Genomic DNA, 17,547 nt, shown 5'->3' with positions numbered 1-17,547 from the left:
GCGAAAAATATAGTCTTCTATGAAGCAGATAGTATAGTGAAAAGCAGAGATATTACTTTGCCAACAAAGGTCCGTTTAGTCAACGCTATGGTTTTTCCAGTGGTCATGTATGGATGTGAGAGTTGGACTGTGAAGAAGGCTGAGCGCCGAAGAATTGATGCTTTTGAACTGTGGTGTTGGAGAAGACTCTTGAGAGTCCCTTGGACTGCAAGGAGATCCAACCAGTCCATCCTAAAGGAGATCAGTTTTGGGTGTTCACTGGAAGGACTGATGCTGAAGCTGAAACTCCAGTACTTTGGCCACCTCACGCGAAGAGTTAACTCACTGGAAAAGACTCTGATGCTGGGAGGGATTGGGGGCAGGAGGAGAAGGGGACGACAGAGGATGAGATGGCTGGATGGCATCACTGACTCGATGGACATGAGTTTGAGTAAATTCCGGGAGTTGGTGACGGACAGGGAGGCCTGGGGTACTGTGATTTATGGGGTTGCAAAGAGTCGGACACGACTGAGCGACTGAACTGAACTGAACTATGAAGCAGAATGCTTTTCCTCACCAGACACTGAATCTATTGGTGCCCTGATTCTGGACTTTCCAGCCTCTAAAACCATTGAAAAATCAATTTCTGTTGTTTATAAGCCACCCAATCTATGGTATTTTGTTACAGCAGCCTGAATGGACTTTTTAAAGGGGAGTAAACATTTAAATAGATTAAACTATTAGTAGAAAATGACAAGCATTACAAGAGTTTAGAAAACAGAATAATTTTGTTTTCTAAAATTATTTTTAGAAATATATATTTCTAAAATATTTCTGTTTTTTCTTCTGAAAAAGAATAGAGTCTTTTTTTGGTCACTGTTTATGTGTCTTTGGTTGCAGCATGTGGAATCCTTAGTTGCAACATAAAGGATCTAGTTCCCTGAACAGGGATAGAACCTGGGCCCCTTGCTTTGAGAGCATGGAGTCTTAGCCACTGAACCACCAGGGAAGTCCTTGGCTTCCTACTGTTGCCAGCAGAGGTCAGCAATGCTCTCTAAAGGGCCAGAGAGCAAATATTTTTGGCTTTGGGGATCACACGATCTTGTAAACTACCCAAATCTGTACTTGTTGCCTGAAAGTGGCTTTAGAGAATATATAAATGAATGACTGTGTTCCGGTAAAACTTTATTTACTAGAAAGGCAGCAAGCTGAGTCTGACTCTTAGGCCTTAGGTTGGCTCCATCCTTCAAACTCTTATTCAAGTTCCAACCTCTTCATGATAGCCTCGACTTGTCCTATCCACAAGGATTTTCTTTTATTAACTAATAGTACTTTTGTTCTATAATTCAAGTAGCTTTAAATCATATACTTCTTTAAAATACCTCAAATATCACTTCCTAAAAATGTTATTTAACTTTTCACATTAATGTATCTTCCTAGCTAGACTTCAGATTCTTTAAAGTAGGGATGATATGTTATTTCTTTGAATGTCCTATGATACCTAGTATGGTATTAAGTACCTCATTAGTATTCACTAAATATTCACTGAATGATAACACACATACTAAGTAGTCTGCAGGGAAAGACAACATAAATTAATATTTATTAAAAGTGGGAGAAAATAGAAAATGGTTATATAACATAGTAAAAAGTAGTTCAATCTTATAGAAACAAGATAGACAACAAAAAAATGAGACTAGAAATAAAGTATCTATAAAGTTCACATACATGATAAATTCATGATAATAATAACAAAATACAGTAACAAAATAGATAACATTAAGTAGTGAATACATTCCCAGCACAGGTGTAAACATCATCTCATTTAATTCTGACAATAACCCTTTGAGGCAGATACTATAATTATCCCCATTTTAAAGATGAAGAAACAAATACAGACATTAAATAACTGGTTATTAAGTAAAGCAGGACTCAATCCAGGTCCAGGAATATTTAAGAAATATGTACTGTAAGACTGAATTTGAGCATTATTTTCTTTCTTTATTTTTGGCTGCACCACTGCGGCATGCAAGATCTTAGTTCCTCCACCAGAGACCAAACCTGTGTCGCCTGCAGTGGGAGCGCAAAGTCTTAACCACTGGAAACTAAGGAACTCCTGAGGATCATTTTAAAACAATCAGCTTGAAAAGGAAAAAATTTTAATGCATTACCATAATTAAATTTAGACAACACTGTCTCAGAGGAGGTATAAAGATTGTTTGGAAAGTTGCTCACCTTAATTTCCCCATATCGAAAGGGATTTTGGACATCTCGGGCCAAAACAGTGCTGTTTCCCCTCACCTGACCCGCTGTCACCACTCCTTTAGTGGTTACCATGGCCACTGTTTCATTAGAAGAGGCCCAGGTAAAGTTGCCACTGCCACCTTTCACCTATGAAGAAAATACAAGCTTATATTTAATTAGTATAAGGGCGAAAATGGAATTTAAGTGAAGATGTAAAATCTGGTGAAATAAAGTTTAGGAAATAATAAAACTACACAATAATTTATTTCTGGAACATTAAGAAAACTGCAATGCCATACCAAAGTAGCTAAATGGGAGAGGGAAACACTAAACAGAGATGATGTGGGCAACAGAAATACTAAAGGGAGATTATGTAATGGCAGTATCACAAGATGTAAAAAAGAAAGAGCACAAGAGACCTTGACAAAACTATAAAACTCACAAGGAAAGGATATATGGAAGAGAGACAGAAAGTACACCAAGTCTTATTAGGATGATAGCTTTCAAGAGTATCCATGATTTGGTTGTCACCCAAAACTGAGTTATACACTAGGATTAGGGGGAAATAAAATTTAACATTAACTAAATTTCAATTAGTTAAACTATCAGAGAAACTGACTTATTTGTGAATTCTCATTCTAGTATATCATACCTGTACTTTATAACGATACAACATTCCCATGGGGTGATGAGGAAATGCCAGAAAGTTAGGTGTAAGCTTGATAGGAAAATAAATCTTCACTTCTTGCTGATGTTTAATTGGAAATTTTATAGGCTGAATATTTTTATTCTATAAGAACAGAAAAAAAGGAGCAAAACAAGATTTTATAAGGACTGTTATTATGGTCCACATTCACATCTAAAGCATCAGCAAAATGGTATGTTAATAGACTACTCAACCAATTTCTATCAATAAAGGAAATAAATAAATGTTCTTGTTCATTAGAGAAGCACAGCTACTATAGTTCAATAATAATGAAAGAGATTTTGACAGACCTAAAATAAGTATTACAGTCATGGAAAGTAGTTAAAATTTCTTGAAAGATGAGTTATATTAACATAGGGAAGTCATAGCTTCAAAGATCCTTGGCCATTCATCATTTAAATATATAAATTGTAAAGGCAAATGAATATTATAAGCTATTCAGAAGAAAATAAAGATAACAGTCATAGATGCTGAGGTAAGACATTCCCTCCTGCTTAAAAACAAGAGCAGGGTTTGGGGGGTATTCATACAGGTAAAATAGAGTCCTCACACTCAACTATGTTGGCATTTTTCTCTTTGAAGGCAAATTATTTTTCAAAGAGGCTCTGAAGTATTTATAAACTATATCACATTTGCAGTAATGGCTCTGATTTTCTTTCTCCATTTTAATTGATTTATCTTTGTTGCTGCATGCGGGCTTTCTCTATTTGGGGTGAGCAGGGGCTCCTATCTGCTTGCGGTACACAGGCTTCTCACTGTCGTGGCTTCTCCTGTTGTGGAGCACAGGCTCTAGGTGCAGGCTTCAGTAATTTCAGCACAGGGGCCCAGCAGTCGCGGTATGTCGGCTCAAGAGCATAGGTTAAATAGTTGTGGCACACAGGCTTAGCTGGCCCATGGCACATGGGATCGTTCCAGACCAGGCATCAAACCCTCATCCCCTCCATTTGCAGGCAGATTCTTTTTTTTTTTTTTGCAGGCAGATTCTTAACCACTGGACCACCAGGGAACCCCAATGGCTCTGATTTTCTCTTCATTTCCTTAAGGTGTCTAGCTCGATCATAAACTGAAAATAAGTCTTTTCATTTAAAAGAGCATCATTCCATTTTGGCCTACTGAGATTGATTTTGGACTTTTGACATTCACAAGTGTAAGATAATTATTTAATAATAATAGTAGTTTAATAATAAACTGTGTTGTCTTGAGCTGAAAAGAGAGAAAGATTGAGAATGTCATTCTGATGGTATTTAGGTGATCACTGAGGGAAACAAGAAATTTTCAGGAGTAGGAAGCGTATGCTAGGTCTGGTTAGAACTCTAATTCAAGAATAAGGTAATATTAGTACAAAAAGGATTGGTCCAAGGAAGACATTTTATAACATATAGGAAAAAGAACGTAGTGTTTAAAAAGGCACTATGCCCTTTTAAGAATGACATGCTCTTCAAAATTACTGACTGCAGCAAAGAGAAGTTTTCAACAGTGTCTGCTTTAGCACATAAGAAAATACAAATAGGAAATAAGAGATAAAAGCAGAGATAAGACAACAAACTGGGATAAAGAGGGACACAGCTAAGTACAGGGTGAAATTCAAAGTGAGCTAGACAACATAAGAAAAAAGGTAATAAAATTTTTAAATGTCATAGAATTTTTAAAAATACATCTTTGGTGGCATCAGGTCTTAGTTGCGCACGCAGGATTTCACTGCATCACGCAGCAAGCTCTGTTGTGGTGTGCGGGCTCAGAAGTAGCGAGCGGTGTGTGGGCTCAGTCGCCCTGGGGCACATATGATCTTAGTTTCCTGATCAGGCATGGAACTTGTGTCCCCTACACTGAAAGTCAAATTCTTAACCACTGGACCACTGGGGAAGTCCCTTCTCTGACCATTTTGTCTGACACAGACAGCAGTGGATTGGCACTGGTGGGGACGCAGTTTAGGAATAACATCCAGGAAATCCTTCCCTTGATTTCCCAACATACAGGTTGCAGCACCAAATATGATCTCAGGTGCCCTTGGTCTGCAGCGGCTTGAAGCAAGGCTTCTGTACCTGGGTGACTGAAGTAAGGTCTCAGTGGTGAGAGCATCATAGCCTAACCACTAGACCAGTGTCAGTGACAAGGCCCTGACTCTTTGGCTTTGCAGAAAAGAATTCCTGCAAAGATGGAAAGTAGTGAAATAAGACAAGAGTTTACTAGGAGGAAAAAGAGTACAGTCTGTGTGGATAGGGGGATCAGCCTACAGTGCAGGAGACACTGATTTGATCCTTGGGTCTGGGAGATCCCCTGGCGGAGGGCACGACAACCCACTCTAGTATTCTTGCCTGGAGAATCCAATGGTCAGAGGAGCCTGGTGGGCTATGGGCCATAGGGTCACAAAGAGTCAGACACGACTGAAGCAGCTTAGCACACAAGCAATGGAATACATTCTTAAATAAATGTGGTTATATTATATATCATTTTAACATGCATTTCTTGCTTTATTTTATTTTTTTGCTAATGACTTATTACTTGCTATTTATTTTATATTTATTTTAGACTACAGAAATGATGTTAGCAAACTCGAGCAATTTTTTTATTCCCATTCAAAATGGATCATAGCAGCAGAGACAACTTGCAACATCAACAACACATTTGGCCTAGGAACTGCTAACGAATGTATGGTACAGTGGTGTTTCAAGGAGTTTTGCAAAGGAGATGAGACCCTTGACTATCAGGAGCACAGTGGCTAGCTATCTGAAGTTGACAACAACAAATTGAGAGTCATTATCGAGGCTGATCGTCTCACAACTACAGAAGTTGCCCAAGAACTCAACATTGACTATTCTATAATCATTCTGCATTTGAAGCAAATTGGGAAGGTAAAAAATTTCAATAAGTGGGTGCCTCATGAGCTGACTAAAAATCAAAAAAATCATCATTCTGAAGTGTTGTCTTCTCTTTTTTTTTCTTTTTACAGTTAAATGTATTTGTATTTAAATAAATTTATTTATTTATTTATTTTTAATTGTAGGGTAATTGCTCTATAATATTGTGTTGGTTTCTGCCACATATCAACATGAATCAGCCATAGGTATACCTATGTCTCCTTCTTCTTGAACCTCCCTCCCCATCCCACCCCTCTAAGGTTGTTACAGAGTCCCAGTTTGAGTTCCCTGAGTCACATAGCAAATTCCCATTGGCTATCTATTTTACATTTGTATTCTCTTGTTCTACACAACAACAATGAACTATTTCTTGATCAGATTGTGACGTGTGATAAAAAGTGGATTTTATAAAACTGGTAAAGACCAGCTCAGTGGTTGGACTGAGAAGAAGCTCCAAAGCCAAACTTGCACCAAAAAAAGGTCATGGTCATTGTTTGGTGGTCTGCTGCCCATCTGATCCACTACAGCCTTCTAAATCCCAGCAAAACCATTACATCTGAGAAGTATGCTCAGCTGATTGATGAGATGCACCAAAAATTGCAATGCTTGCAGCCGACACTGGTCAACAGAATGAGCCCAATACTTCTCCCTAACAACTCCTGACTGCATGTCACATAACCAACGCTTCAAAAGTCAAATGAACTAGACTACAAAGTTTTGCCTCATCCACCATACTCACCAGACTTTCGCCAACTGACTACTACTTCTTCAAGCATCTTGACAACTTTTTTAAAAATTAATTTATTTTAATTGGAAGCTAATTACTTTAAAATATTGTAGTGGGTTTTGCCATACATTGACATGAAATCAGCCATGCGTGTACATGTGCTCCCCATTCGATAACTTTTTGCATGGAAAACATTCCCACAACCAGCAGGAGGCAGAACATGCTTTCCAAGAGTTCATCAAATCCCAAAGCATGGATTTTTATGCTACTTGCTTTTTTATGCTACTTATGAATAAACAATCTTATTTATTGTGGGCAAAAATATATTGATTAAAATGGTTCCTATTTTGGTTAATAAAGATGTATTTAAGCCTAGTTATAATGATTTAAAATTCATGGTGTAAAACCGAAACTACCTTTTCATCAACCTAATAGATTCCTTAGGTGGATCTTGACTTGAGAATTCAAAGTCCTGATCTAACCATTTTCTTTCCCAACATTGTTCAGCATACTTAGCAACAACAATCAATAAACCCTATTATATCCCAGGCTTTCACTAACATGTTTTATGGCAGCAACTACCTGGTTACCAAAAGGCTTGTCTTCTATACGCATTTAACTGTAGTGTCTACAGGTAATACTTCTAAGTAGCTGTTTTGCTATTGCACACCATAGACTATTAATGCTCACATTTTATCACAAGGAACAGGACTAGTAATGACATTAAAACTAATAACAGACAAGTTAATATCAACTTGGAGAACCCAGACTCCAAGATGGCCTCCACAGATTCCACCCTGTGGTATTCACACCCTTGTGTAGTTCCCTCTTTGTTGTATTAAGAATGGTTTCAATGATCAATAGAGTGTAGTAGATGTGCTTATATTAGAAAAGAGATGTAAAACCAGTGACCCACCATAAGATTCTTCAATAATAAGGAACTTAAAAAAGAAAAGCAAATTTGATCCAAAGTAAGGAGAAAAAATAGAATAACAAAGAAAAAAGCATGAATCAATAAAAGAAAAAATAGGTAAAGAATTGAAACAATAGAAACACAAATGATCGGTATCTGGGGGACTTCCCAGGTGGCACGAGTGGTAAAGAACCTGTCAATGCAGGAGATATGAGACACTGGTTCGATCCCTGGCTTGGGAAGATCCCATGGAGAAGGAAATGGCAACCCACTCCAATATTCTTGCCTGGAGAATCCCATGGACAGAGAAACCTGGAGGGCTACAGTTCATAGAGTCATGAAGAGTTAGACACAACTGAAGCAACTTAGTGCACACATACACATACACACCAATATCTGGAATGAAAGAGACAACATCACTACAGATACTACAGATACAAATTAATAAGGCAATGTTATCAACAACTTTATGTGATAAATTCAACAATTTAGACTAAACAGAAATTTCTCTACATACAAATTACCAAGTTTCACTCAAGAAGAAATAAATAGGGGCTTCCCTGATGGTACAGTGGTTGAGAATACACCTGCCAATGCAGGGGACATGAATTCAATCCCTGCTCTAAGATCCTGCATGCTATGTGGCAACTAAGCCTATGTGTCATAACTACTGAGCCAGCACTCTACACCCTCAAGTCACACCTACAGAAGCCTGTGCAGTTAGAGCCTGTGCTCTGTAATAAGAGAAGCCACCGCAGTGAGAAACCTGCATACCACAAGGAGGAGTATCCCCCCACTCTCTGCAACTAGAGAAAGCCCACGTGCAGCCAGGAAAACCCAGAACAGCCAAAAATAGATAAAAGAAATAAATTACCTCAATAGCTGCATATACATTTAAAAAATTGAATTCATAGGTTTAAAACCTCTCATATACCAATTGTTAGAGAAATGGAAATTAAAATCACAGTGAGATAGCACTTCATACCCATTAGAATGGCAATTATCAAAAATAGAAAATAGTTAAGTGTTCGTTAGGATGTGGAGAAATCAGAATCCTTGTGCATTGCTGCTGGAATGTAAAATGACAGTCATTGTGGAAAACAGTATGACAATTCCTCAAAAAGTTAAACACAGAATTGCCATATAATCCAGCAATTCAAATTCTGGGTATATACATAAAAGAACTGAAAGTAAAGATTTGACAAAGTATTTGTATACTTTGTCATGTTCACAGCAACATTATTTACAATAGACAAAAGGCAGAAACAACCCAACTGTTTGTCAATGGATAAATAACAAACAAAATGCAGTATATCCATTCAATAGAATATTATTTAGCCTTAAAAAGAAATGAAATTATGTCAGGGCACAATATGGATTAACCCTAAAGACATGCTAAGTGAAATAAGTAAAAAAAAAAAAAAAAAAGGACAAATGTATGATTCCACTTTTTTTTGGCCATACCACAAGGCTTGTGGGATCTTAGTTCCCTGACCAGAGATTGAACCCACATGCTCATCAGTGAAGGCATGGAGTAATAATCAGTGGACTTCCAGGGAATTCCTTGTATGATGCCATTTATATGACATAACTAGATTAATCAAATTAACAGAGACAGGAAATAGAATGTAGTTACCAGGAGACAGAAGATAGGAGGAACAGGGGTGGATATTTTTTAAGGGAAAGAGAGAACCAGTCTGGAAAGATTATAAAGTTCTAAAGATAGATGGTGGTATTGGTACACACCATCAATACACTTAATGTCACTGAACTGTATGCCTAAAAATGGTTAAAATGGTAAAATTTGTGTTATGTATATTTTAGCACTATAATAATAAAAGACTTACCATTTTAAAAAGTTCCAAGCTCAAATAGTTTCATTGTGAATTCTACCAAATATTTGAGGAAGAAGTAACACTAGTTCTACAGAACTCTTCCAGGAAATAGAAAAGAATACTTTCCAGCTCATTTTATAAAGCCAGTATTATCCTCACATCAAAACCTGACAAAGACATTACAACTAAAACCGAAGAAGGAAAAAAAAAGTTATAGGCCCTCAAAAACATACATACAAAAGTCATTAACACAATTTTAGCAAATTAAATCCTGCAATGTGTGAAGATAACAAATCATAATCAAGTGAGGTTTATCCTGAGAATGTAAGATTTGTTTAATACTAGAAAATCAATCAATGTAACTAATTCATCATATTTAAAAGACTAAAAAAGAAAAACTATATTCATTTTATCAGTAGATGTAGAAGAGCACTGACAAAATGCAGCACCAATTCATGATGAAAATTCTCAATAAACTAGGAATAAAAAGGAACTTGTTCAACCTAAGGACGAGCATCTACACAAAATCTATAATCAACATCATACTCAATGGTGAAAGGGTGAATATTTTCCACTTTAAGGTCAGAAATAAGGCAAATTTTACACTTTACACTTTACACTTCTATTCAATATTATTGAGTAGAGGTCCTAGTCAGTGCTATGAGGCAAGAGAAAGAAAAGGCACATTTATTATAATGAAAAGAGTTAACTCTTTATTCACATATAACCTAATTATATATGTAGCACTTCCTAAGGAATCTACAAGAAGTAATAGAATAAGTTAACTCAGCAAGCTTTCAAGATTCAAGGTAACATACAAAAACCACTGTATTCATGGGCTTTCCTGGTGCCTCAACAGTAAAGAATCTGCCCACCAATGCAGGAGACTCCAGTTCGATCCCTGATCCAGGAAGATCCCACATGCCGGGGAGCAACCTAACCCGTTGGCCACAACTATTGAGCCTGTGGTCTAGAGCCCAGGAACTGCAGCTACTGAGCCCAAGTGCCACAACTACTGAAGCTCAGTGCCCTGGAGCCTGTGCTCCACAACAAAAGAAGCCACTACAATAAGAAGCCTGCACAATTCAATGAAAAGTAGCCCCCCACTCGCTGCAACTACAGAAAAGCCCCCACAGCAACAAAGACCCAGCACAGCCAAAAATAAATACATTTTAAAAATGATTTAAAAAAACCCACTGTATTTATATATACTAGCATGATGAATTAGAAGAAGAAAATTTAAATATATATATATATGGCTTAAAACATAAGTACAAATGTAATAAAATATCTTCAAGACCTGTATGATGAAAACTATAAGACATTGCTGAAAGAAAAATTAAAAGTCCTAAATAAGTGGAAAAAGTTTCATGTTCATAAATCCTAATAAAAAATATCAGCAGGGAGGAGATGTCTGCAACAGTGGCAAAGCAAGAAACTCCAAGAACCTGTCCCTCCATAGAAATGCCAAAAAAAAGAGAGAGAGTCAGAATTAACTTTGGAAAATCTCAAAGGTTTACAGCAACTAAATGTATGCTGAATTAAGAAAAAGGTGACTTAAGGCATTAAAGAAATTATTTGCCAAACCACTAACTAACTACAAGCTAAAGGAATCAAGATTTTACAGTCAAATAACACAAATTACAAATAACACAATCTTTTAAAAATGATTTAGAAAACTCACTAAATATACAAGCAACTACAACCCACAGCAAGCAATAACAACAGCCCTGAGGAAAGACAAGAATCTGATTTCCAAAATTATCATATTATATTGTCGACTTTTGAACAAAGTGGGGTCTACAAGTGCCAATCCTCTGAGCAGGTGAAATCCGTGTATAACTCTAGCCCTCCAGACCATGGTATTACATTTGCAGATTCAACCAGCCACAGATTATATAGTATTGTAGTATGTATTAATTTTTAAAAATCCACGTACAAGTGGAACTGTGCAATTAGAACTAACATTGCTCAAGGGTCCACTATAATAAAATGTTGTTTTCAGCAACAACAAAAAATAAGGCATTCAAAGAAACAAGAAAATATGACCTATTTATAAAGGGGAAAAAAGGAAATTAACACAAACTGTCCCTAAAGAAGCACAGATACTGAAAAAGATTATAAATCAAAGAGCTAATAGAAAATAGACATCACTCCAGAAGAAGTATGTTTCACCAAATAGAGAATATCAGTGAAGAGACAGAAATTATAAAAAAGGAACCAAACAGATATTCTGAAATTAAAAGTACAATAACTGAAATGAAAACTTCAGTAGAAGACCTGTATAGCAGATTTGAGCTGGCAGAAGAAAGAATCTGGAAATTTAAAGAGAGGGCCATTGAAGTTATTCAGAGAAGCAAAAAGAAAAAAAGAATGAAAAAAAAATGACCAAGCCTTAGAGACCAGTGGAACATCATTAAGTAAATCAATATATATAAAATAAGTCCCAGAAATAGGGAAAGAAAGGTACAGAAAGGATATATGAAGAATTAACGATGAAAATGTCTCACATTTAATGAACCTACAAAAATCAATTAAACACAAAAGAAGTCAGTAATGGAAGAAATTATCAAAAAAATCATATAGAAAACAAAAAAATAAAACAATGCCCATCTGTAGGAAAAAAAAAGAAAACAAAAGCAGGAGCTTTTCCTTATCAGTAACTGTTTTAAACATAAAAATTTCTTCAATTAAAAGGCAGAGATTGACAATGGATAAAGAAAAACATGATCCAAGTATATGCTGTCTGTAAGAGACTAATGTTAGATTCAAAGACACAATAGGTAGAAAGTGAAAGAACGGAAAAATGCATTCCATTTTAATTACCAAATTATTTTAAAAAATACTTACCAAAAGAGGGTTGGGGGAGCAGCAGTCTACATTAACATCAAACAAAATAGATTTTAAAAAATTGTTATAAGAGACAAAGGTCATTATATATTGACAAAAAGGTTAATTCATCAAGATATAACAGTTACAAACATATACATACCTAACAACAGAGGACCACAAAATATGAAGCAAAAATGGACAGATGGAATGAAGGAAGAAATGAAGAAAGAAATAGTTTTATAACAACAGTTAACAGATTTTAATAACTCAGATTCAATAATGGATAGAACAACCAGAACAAAAGATCAGTATGGAAATAGAGGACTTGACCAACACTATGAACCAACCAGATCAAGCAGACATATAAAGAATATTCCACCCCAAAACAACAAAATGCTCAATCTTCTCAAGTGCACATGGAATATTCTCCACAACAGGTCATATGTTAAAGCACAAAAGAAATCTCAATAAATTTAAAAATACTTAAATCATATAAAGTATCTTCTCCACCCAAAATGGACTAAAACTAAAACTTCACACAGGGAAAACTGGACAATTCACAAGTATGTGGAGATTAAATAAAACAACCAATGGGTCAAAGAAGAAATCATAAGAAACGTTAGGAAACTTTGAGATAAAGGAAAACAAAAATCCAACATGCCCAAACTTATAGGATTCAATGAAAACGATGCTCAAAGGAAAATACACAGTTGTAAACACCTGTATTAAAATACAAGAGAGAGGAAAAAAGTGCTGTGATTGGCAGTAGAACATGGCAGAACCATGTTAAATAGGGCAAGTTCCTTTCCCCTATGGCAGAGGGGGCCAGCCAGAGTGACAAAACAAATGTCCTCCACAGAGAGTAGAATTGAAACTATTTCAAATGCAGTCTCCTTGAGTTTTTCAGGGGACTTCCCTGGTGGTCCAGTGGTTGGGAGTCTGCCTGCCAATGCAGGGGACACAAGTTCAATCCCTGGTCTGAGAAGATTCCACATACCACGGGGCAACTAAACCTGTGTGCCACAACTGCTGAGCCCATGAGCCACACGACTGAAGCTCATGCACCCTAGAGCCCATGTTCTGCAACAAGGGAAGCCACCACAATGAGAGGCCCTGGTACCACAACTAGAAAGCTCACTTGCTGCAACTAGGGGAAGTCCACGCACAGCAACAGAGACCCAGCGTAGCCAATACATAAATAAATATACAAAATGAATTAAATTTAAAAAAAAAGAAGAGGGAATTCCTGTCTGTCCAATGGTTAGGACTCAGTGTTTTCACTCCCATGGCCTGGGTTCAATCCCTGGTTAAGGAAATAAGATCTTGTAAGCTGGGTGTGGCATAGCCAAAAAAGAAGAAAACATTTCAAATCATAATCTGACTGTATAACTAAAAAAAAACAAAACTGGAAAAGGAAGAGCAAAGTAAACCTGAAACTAGCAGAAGGAAGGAAATAATAAAGTGAGCAGCGATTTTAAAAGTAGAGAGTGGAAAATAAATACACAAAATCAACAAAACCAAAATTTGGTTCTTCAAAAAGATCAACAAAATTGAGTTTAGCTGGAATCACTGAGAAAAAAAGAAAGAATACTCAAATTATTAGAATCAGAAATGAAAGTGGGGACATTATTACCAACTTTACAGAAATAAAAAGGATTGTGAGATAATACTATGAACAATTGCCCACCAAACAAATTAGATAACCTAGATCAAATGGAAAGATTCCTCAAAGCACATCAATTAGAAAAACTGACCCAGTAGAAATAGAAAACCTGAACAAAGCTATAGCAAGCAAAGAGATTAAATCAATAATCAAAATTTTCCTAGCAAAGAAAAGCCCAGGCCCTGCCTACAAAAAGTCTACAAACAATAAGTGTTGGAGAGGGTGTGGAGAAAAGGCAACCCTCTTACACTGTTGGTGGGAATGCAAACTGGTAGAGCCACTATGGAGAACACTGTGAAGATTCCTTAAAAAACTAGAAACAGAACTGCCATATGAGCCAGCAATCCCACTGCTGGGCATACACACCAAGGAAACCAGAACTGAAAGAGACACATGTACCCCAATGTTCATTGCAGCACTGTTTACAATAGCCAGGACATGGAAGCAACCTAGATGTCCATTGGCAGACGAATGGATAAGGAGGTTGTGGTACATATACACATGGAATATTACTCAGCTATAAAAAAGAACACATTTGAGTCAGTTCTAAGGAGGTGGATGAAACTGTAGTCTATTATACAGAGTGAAATAAGTCAGAAAGAGAAACACCAATATAGTATATTAATGCATATATATGGAATCTAGAAAGATGGTAACCATGATCCTAATATGCAAGGCAGCAAAAGAGACAAAGATGTAAAGAACAGACTATTGGACTATGTGGGAGAAGGTAAGGGTGGGATGATATGAGAGATATTGAAACATATATATGTAAAATAGATGACTAGTGCAAGTTCGATGCATGAAGCAGGGTGCTCAAAGCCAGTGTTCTGGGACAACCCAGAGGTTGGGGTGAGGAGGGAGGTGGGAGCGGGGTTCAGGATGGGGGTGGGCATGCATGTACACCCGTGGCTGAATAGTGTCGATGTGTGGCAGGGACCACTACAGTGTTGTGAAGTGACTGTCCTCCAATTAAAATAAAGAAATAAATTTTTTTTAAAAGAAAGAAAAGCCCAGGCCTATATGGCTTCAATTGTTAATTTCCACAAACATTTAAAACAAAATTAACACCAATGTTTCTCAAACTTAAAAATAAAAGATGATGAAGAAGAAAAGAAGAAAAAAGGAGGAAACACTTCCTAACTCATTCTAAGAGACCAGCATTTGCCCTGATACCAAAGTTAGACAAAGACATCATAAAACAGGAAAACTACAGACCAATATCCTTTAGGAAGATAAATACAAAACTCCTTAAGAAAATACTGGAAAACCAAATCCAGCAGCATATTAATAGGATTATACACCATGATCAAGTGGGATTTTTCTAGTAATTCAAAGGCAGTACAATATATAAAATCAATTACTGTAATATACATATTAGTAGAATGAAAGAAAAAAATGCTTAAAAATATTTGAGAAAAATCCAAAGCCTTTTCACAGTAAAAACACTCAACAATTAGGGGTGAGAAAGAACTTGTTCAAAATGATAAGGGCCACATATGGAAACTCCACAGCTAACATCTTACTCAGTGGTGAAAGAAAGTTTTTGCTCTAATATCAAAAATAAGATAAGGAGGCCCACTATTGCCACTTCCATTCAATACTGTACTCTAAGTTCTAGCCAGAGAAATTAGGCAAGAAAATGAAATAAAAGGTACCAAAATGGGAAATGGAGGAGCAAAATTACCACTATTCACAGGTTCAGTTCAGTTCAGTCGTTCAGTAGTGTCCGACTCCTTGGCGACCCCATGGACTGCAGCATGCCAGGCCTCCCTGTCCATCACCAATTCTTGGATATATTATATATGAAATATCCTGTAAAATCCAGAAGAACTACTAGAGCCAATAAAATAATTCAGCAAAGTTGCAGCATACCAGATCCACATACAAATATCAGCTGTACTTACATACATTAGCAATAAACAAACTAGTAAGATAAATTAAGAAAAAAAATTCATTACAATAGCATCAAAAAAGAATAAACTACTCAGAATAAACTCAACCTTGGAGGTGCAGTACTTGTACATTGAAAACTACAAAATATTGCTTGAATAAATTAAAGACAGCCTGAGTAAATGGAAAAACATCCCATGTTCATGAACTGGAAGACCTAACACTGTTAAGATGACAACAATCTCCAAAGTGATCTACTAATTCAACATAATTGCTATCAAAATCCTGAGGGCCTTTTTGGAAAAAATGGAGAAGCCCATCCTCAAATTGATATGGAATTCTAAGAGATCTTGAATGGCCAAAATAATCTTGAAAAAGAACAGTTAGAAGACTTCACATTTCCCATTTCAAAACACAATTCAAAGCTACAGTGATCAAAGCACTGTGGTACTGCAAAAGGACAGACACACAGACCAATGGAATAAAATTGAGAGTACAGAAATAAGGTGACATCTATACTCAACTGGCGGAGAAGGCAATGGCACCCCACTCCAGTACTCTTGCCTGGAAAATCCCATGGATGGAGGAGTCTGGTAGGCTGCAGTCCATGGGGTTGCTAAGAGTTGGACACAACTGAGCGACTTCACTTTCACTTTTCACTTTCATGCACTGGAGAAGGAAATGGCAACCCACTCCAGTGTTCTTGCCTGGAGAATCCCAGGGACGGGGGAGCCTGGTGGGCTGCCGTCTATGGGGTCACACAGAGTCGGACACGACTGAAGCGACTTAGCAGCAGTAGCAGCAGCATAGTCAACTGGATTTGACAAGGATGCCAAGAGCATACAATAAGTGAAATGAGTCTCTTTGACAAACAGCGCTGGCACAATACAAAACCCCAAAGTCCCCAACAAAACACTATTAGACCTATTAAATGCATTTAGTCAAGTTGCAGGATACAAGATTTAATACAGAAACTTGTTGCTTTTCTATACACTAATAATGAACTATCAGAGAGAGAAAACAAGAAAACAACCCCATTTACAACTGCATCAAAAAGAATAAAATAAATTTAACTCCAAAGAGGTGAAAGGCTTATACTCTGAAAATACCATAACACTGGTGAGAACAACTGAAGACGATACAAAGAAATGGAAAGATATCCCAGGTTCATGAATTTGAACAATTAATATTATTAAAATGTCAATACTACCAAAAGCAATGGATAATTTTAATGCAATCCCTATCAAAACACCCATGATGTTTTCCACAAGACTAGAATAAACAATCCTAAAATTTATATGGAACCACAAACTACCCCTAATAACCAAAGTATGTTGAGAATAAAGAACAAAGCTAGAGGTATCACACTCCCTGTTGTCAGACTATACTACAAAACTACAGTAAACAAAACAATATGGTACTAAGACTTCCCAGGTAGCCCAGCGGTTAAGACTCCATGTTTCCACTGCCAGGGACATGGGTTTGATACCAAGTCACAGAACTAAGATCCCATAAGCCATGTGGTGTAGCCCCCCTCCCCTGCCAAAAAATTATGTAATAACTAAATAGAGAACTTGATCACCAGATGGTCAATAACAAAATTAGACTGATTATATTCTTTGCAGCCAAAGATGGAGAAGTGCTATACAGTCAGCAAAAACAAGACCAGGAGCTGACTGTGGCTTGGATCATGAACTCCTTACTGCCAAATTCAGACTTAAATTACAGAAAGTAGGGAAAACCACTAGACCATTCAGGTATGACTTGAATCAAATCCCTTATGATTATACAGTGGAAGTGACAAATAGATTCAAGAGATTAGCTCTGATAGATAGAATGCCTGATGAAATATGGATGGAGGTTTGTGACACTGTACAGGAGGCAGTAATCAAGATCA

General features: G+C 36.8%; 1 protein-coding gene across 8 annotated transcripts in view; it reads right to left on the bottom strand.

The window, feature by feature from the left end:
* The window catches only part of NUP210L (nucleoporin 210 like), a 102,917-nt gene that overhangs the window by 56,234 nt on the left and 29,136 nt on the right, over positions 1–17,547 (bottom strand). For all 8 annotated transcript variants that reach the window (XM_059884976.1, XM_002686017.6, XM_059884977.1 and 5 more), the window contains exons 11-12: positions 2,876–3,013; positions 2,215–2,370 (exon numbers count right to left, since the gene is read on the bottom strand). In XM_059884976.1, coding sequence (XP_059740959.1) covers positions 2,215–2,370; positions 2,876–3,013 — 294 coding nt within the window. The remainder of the gene's footprint in view (positions 1–2,214; positions 2,371–2,875; positions 3,014–17,547) is intronic.

The sequence above is a fragment of the Bos taurus genome, chromosome 3, assembly GCF_002263795.3.
Source record: "Bos taurus isolate L1 Dominette 01449 registration number 42190680 breed Hereford chromosome 3, ARS-UCD2.0, whole genome shotgun sequence".
Taxonomy (NCBI): Eukaryota; Metazoa; Chordata; class Mammalia; order Artiodactyla; family Bovidae; genus Bos; species Bos taurus.
This window is presented reverse-complemented; position numbering and strand designations above follow the sequence as displayed.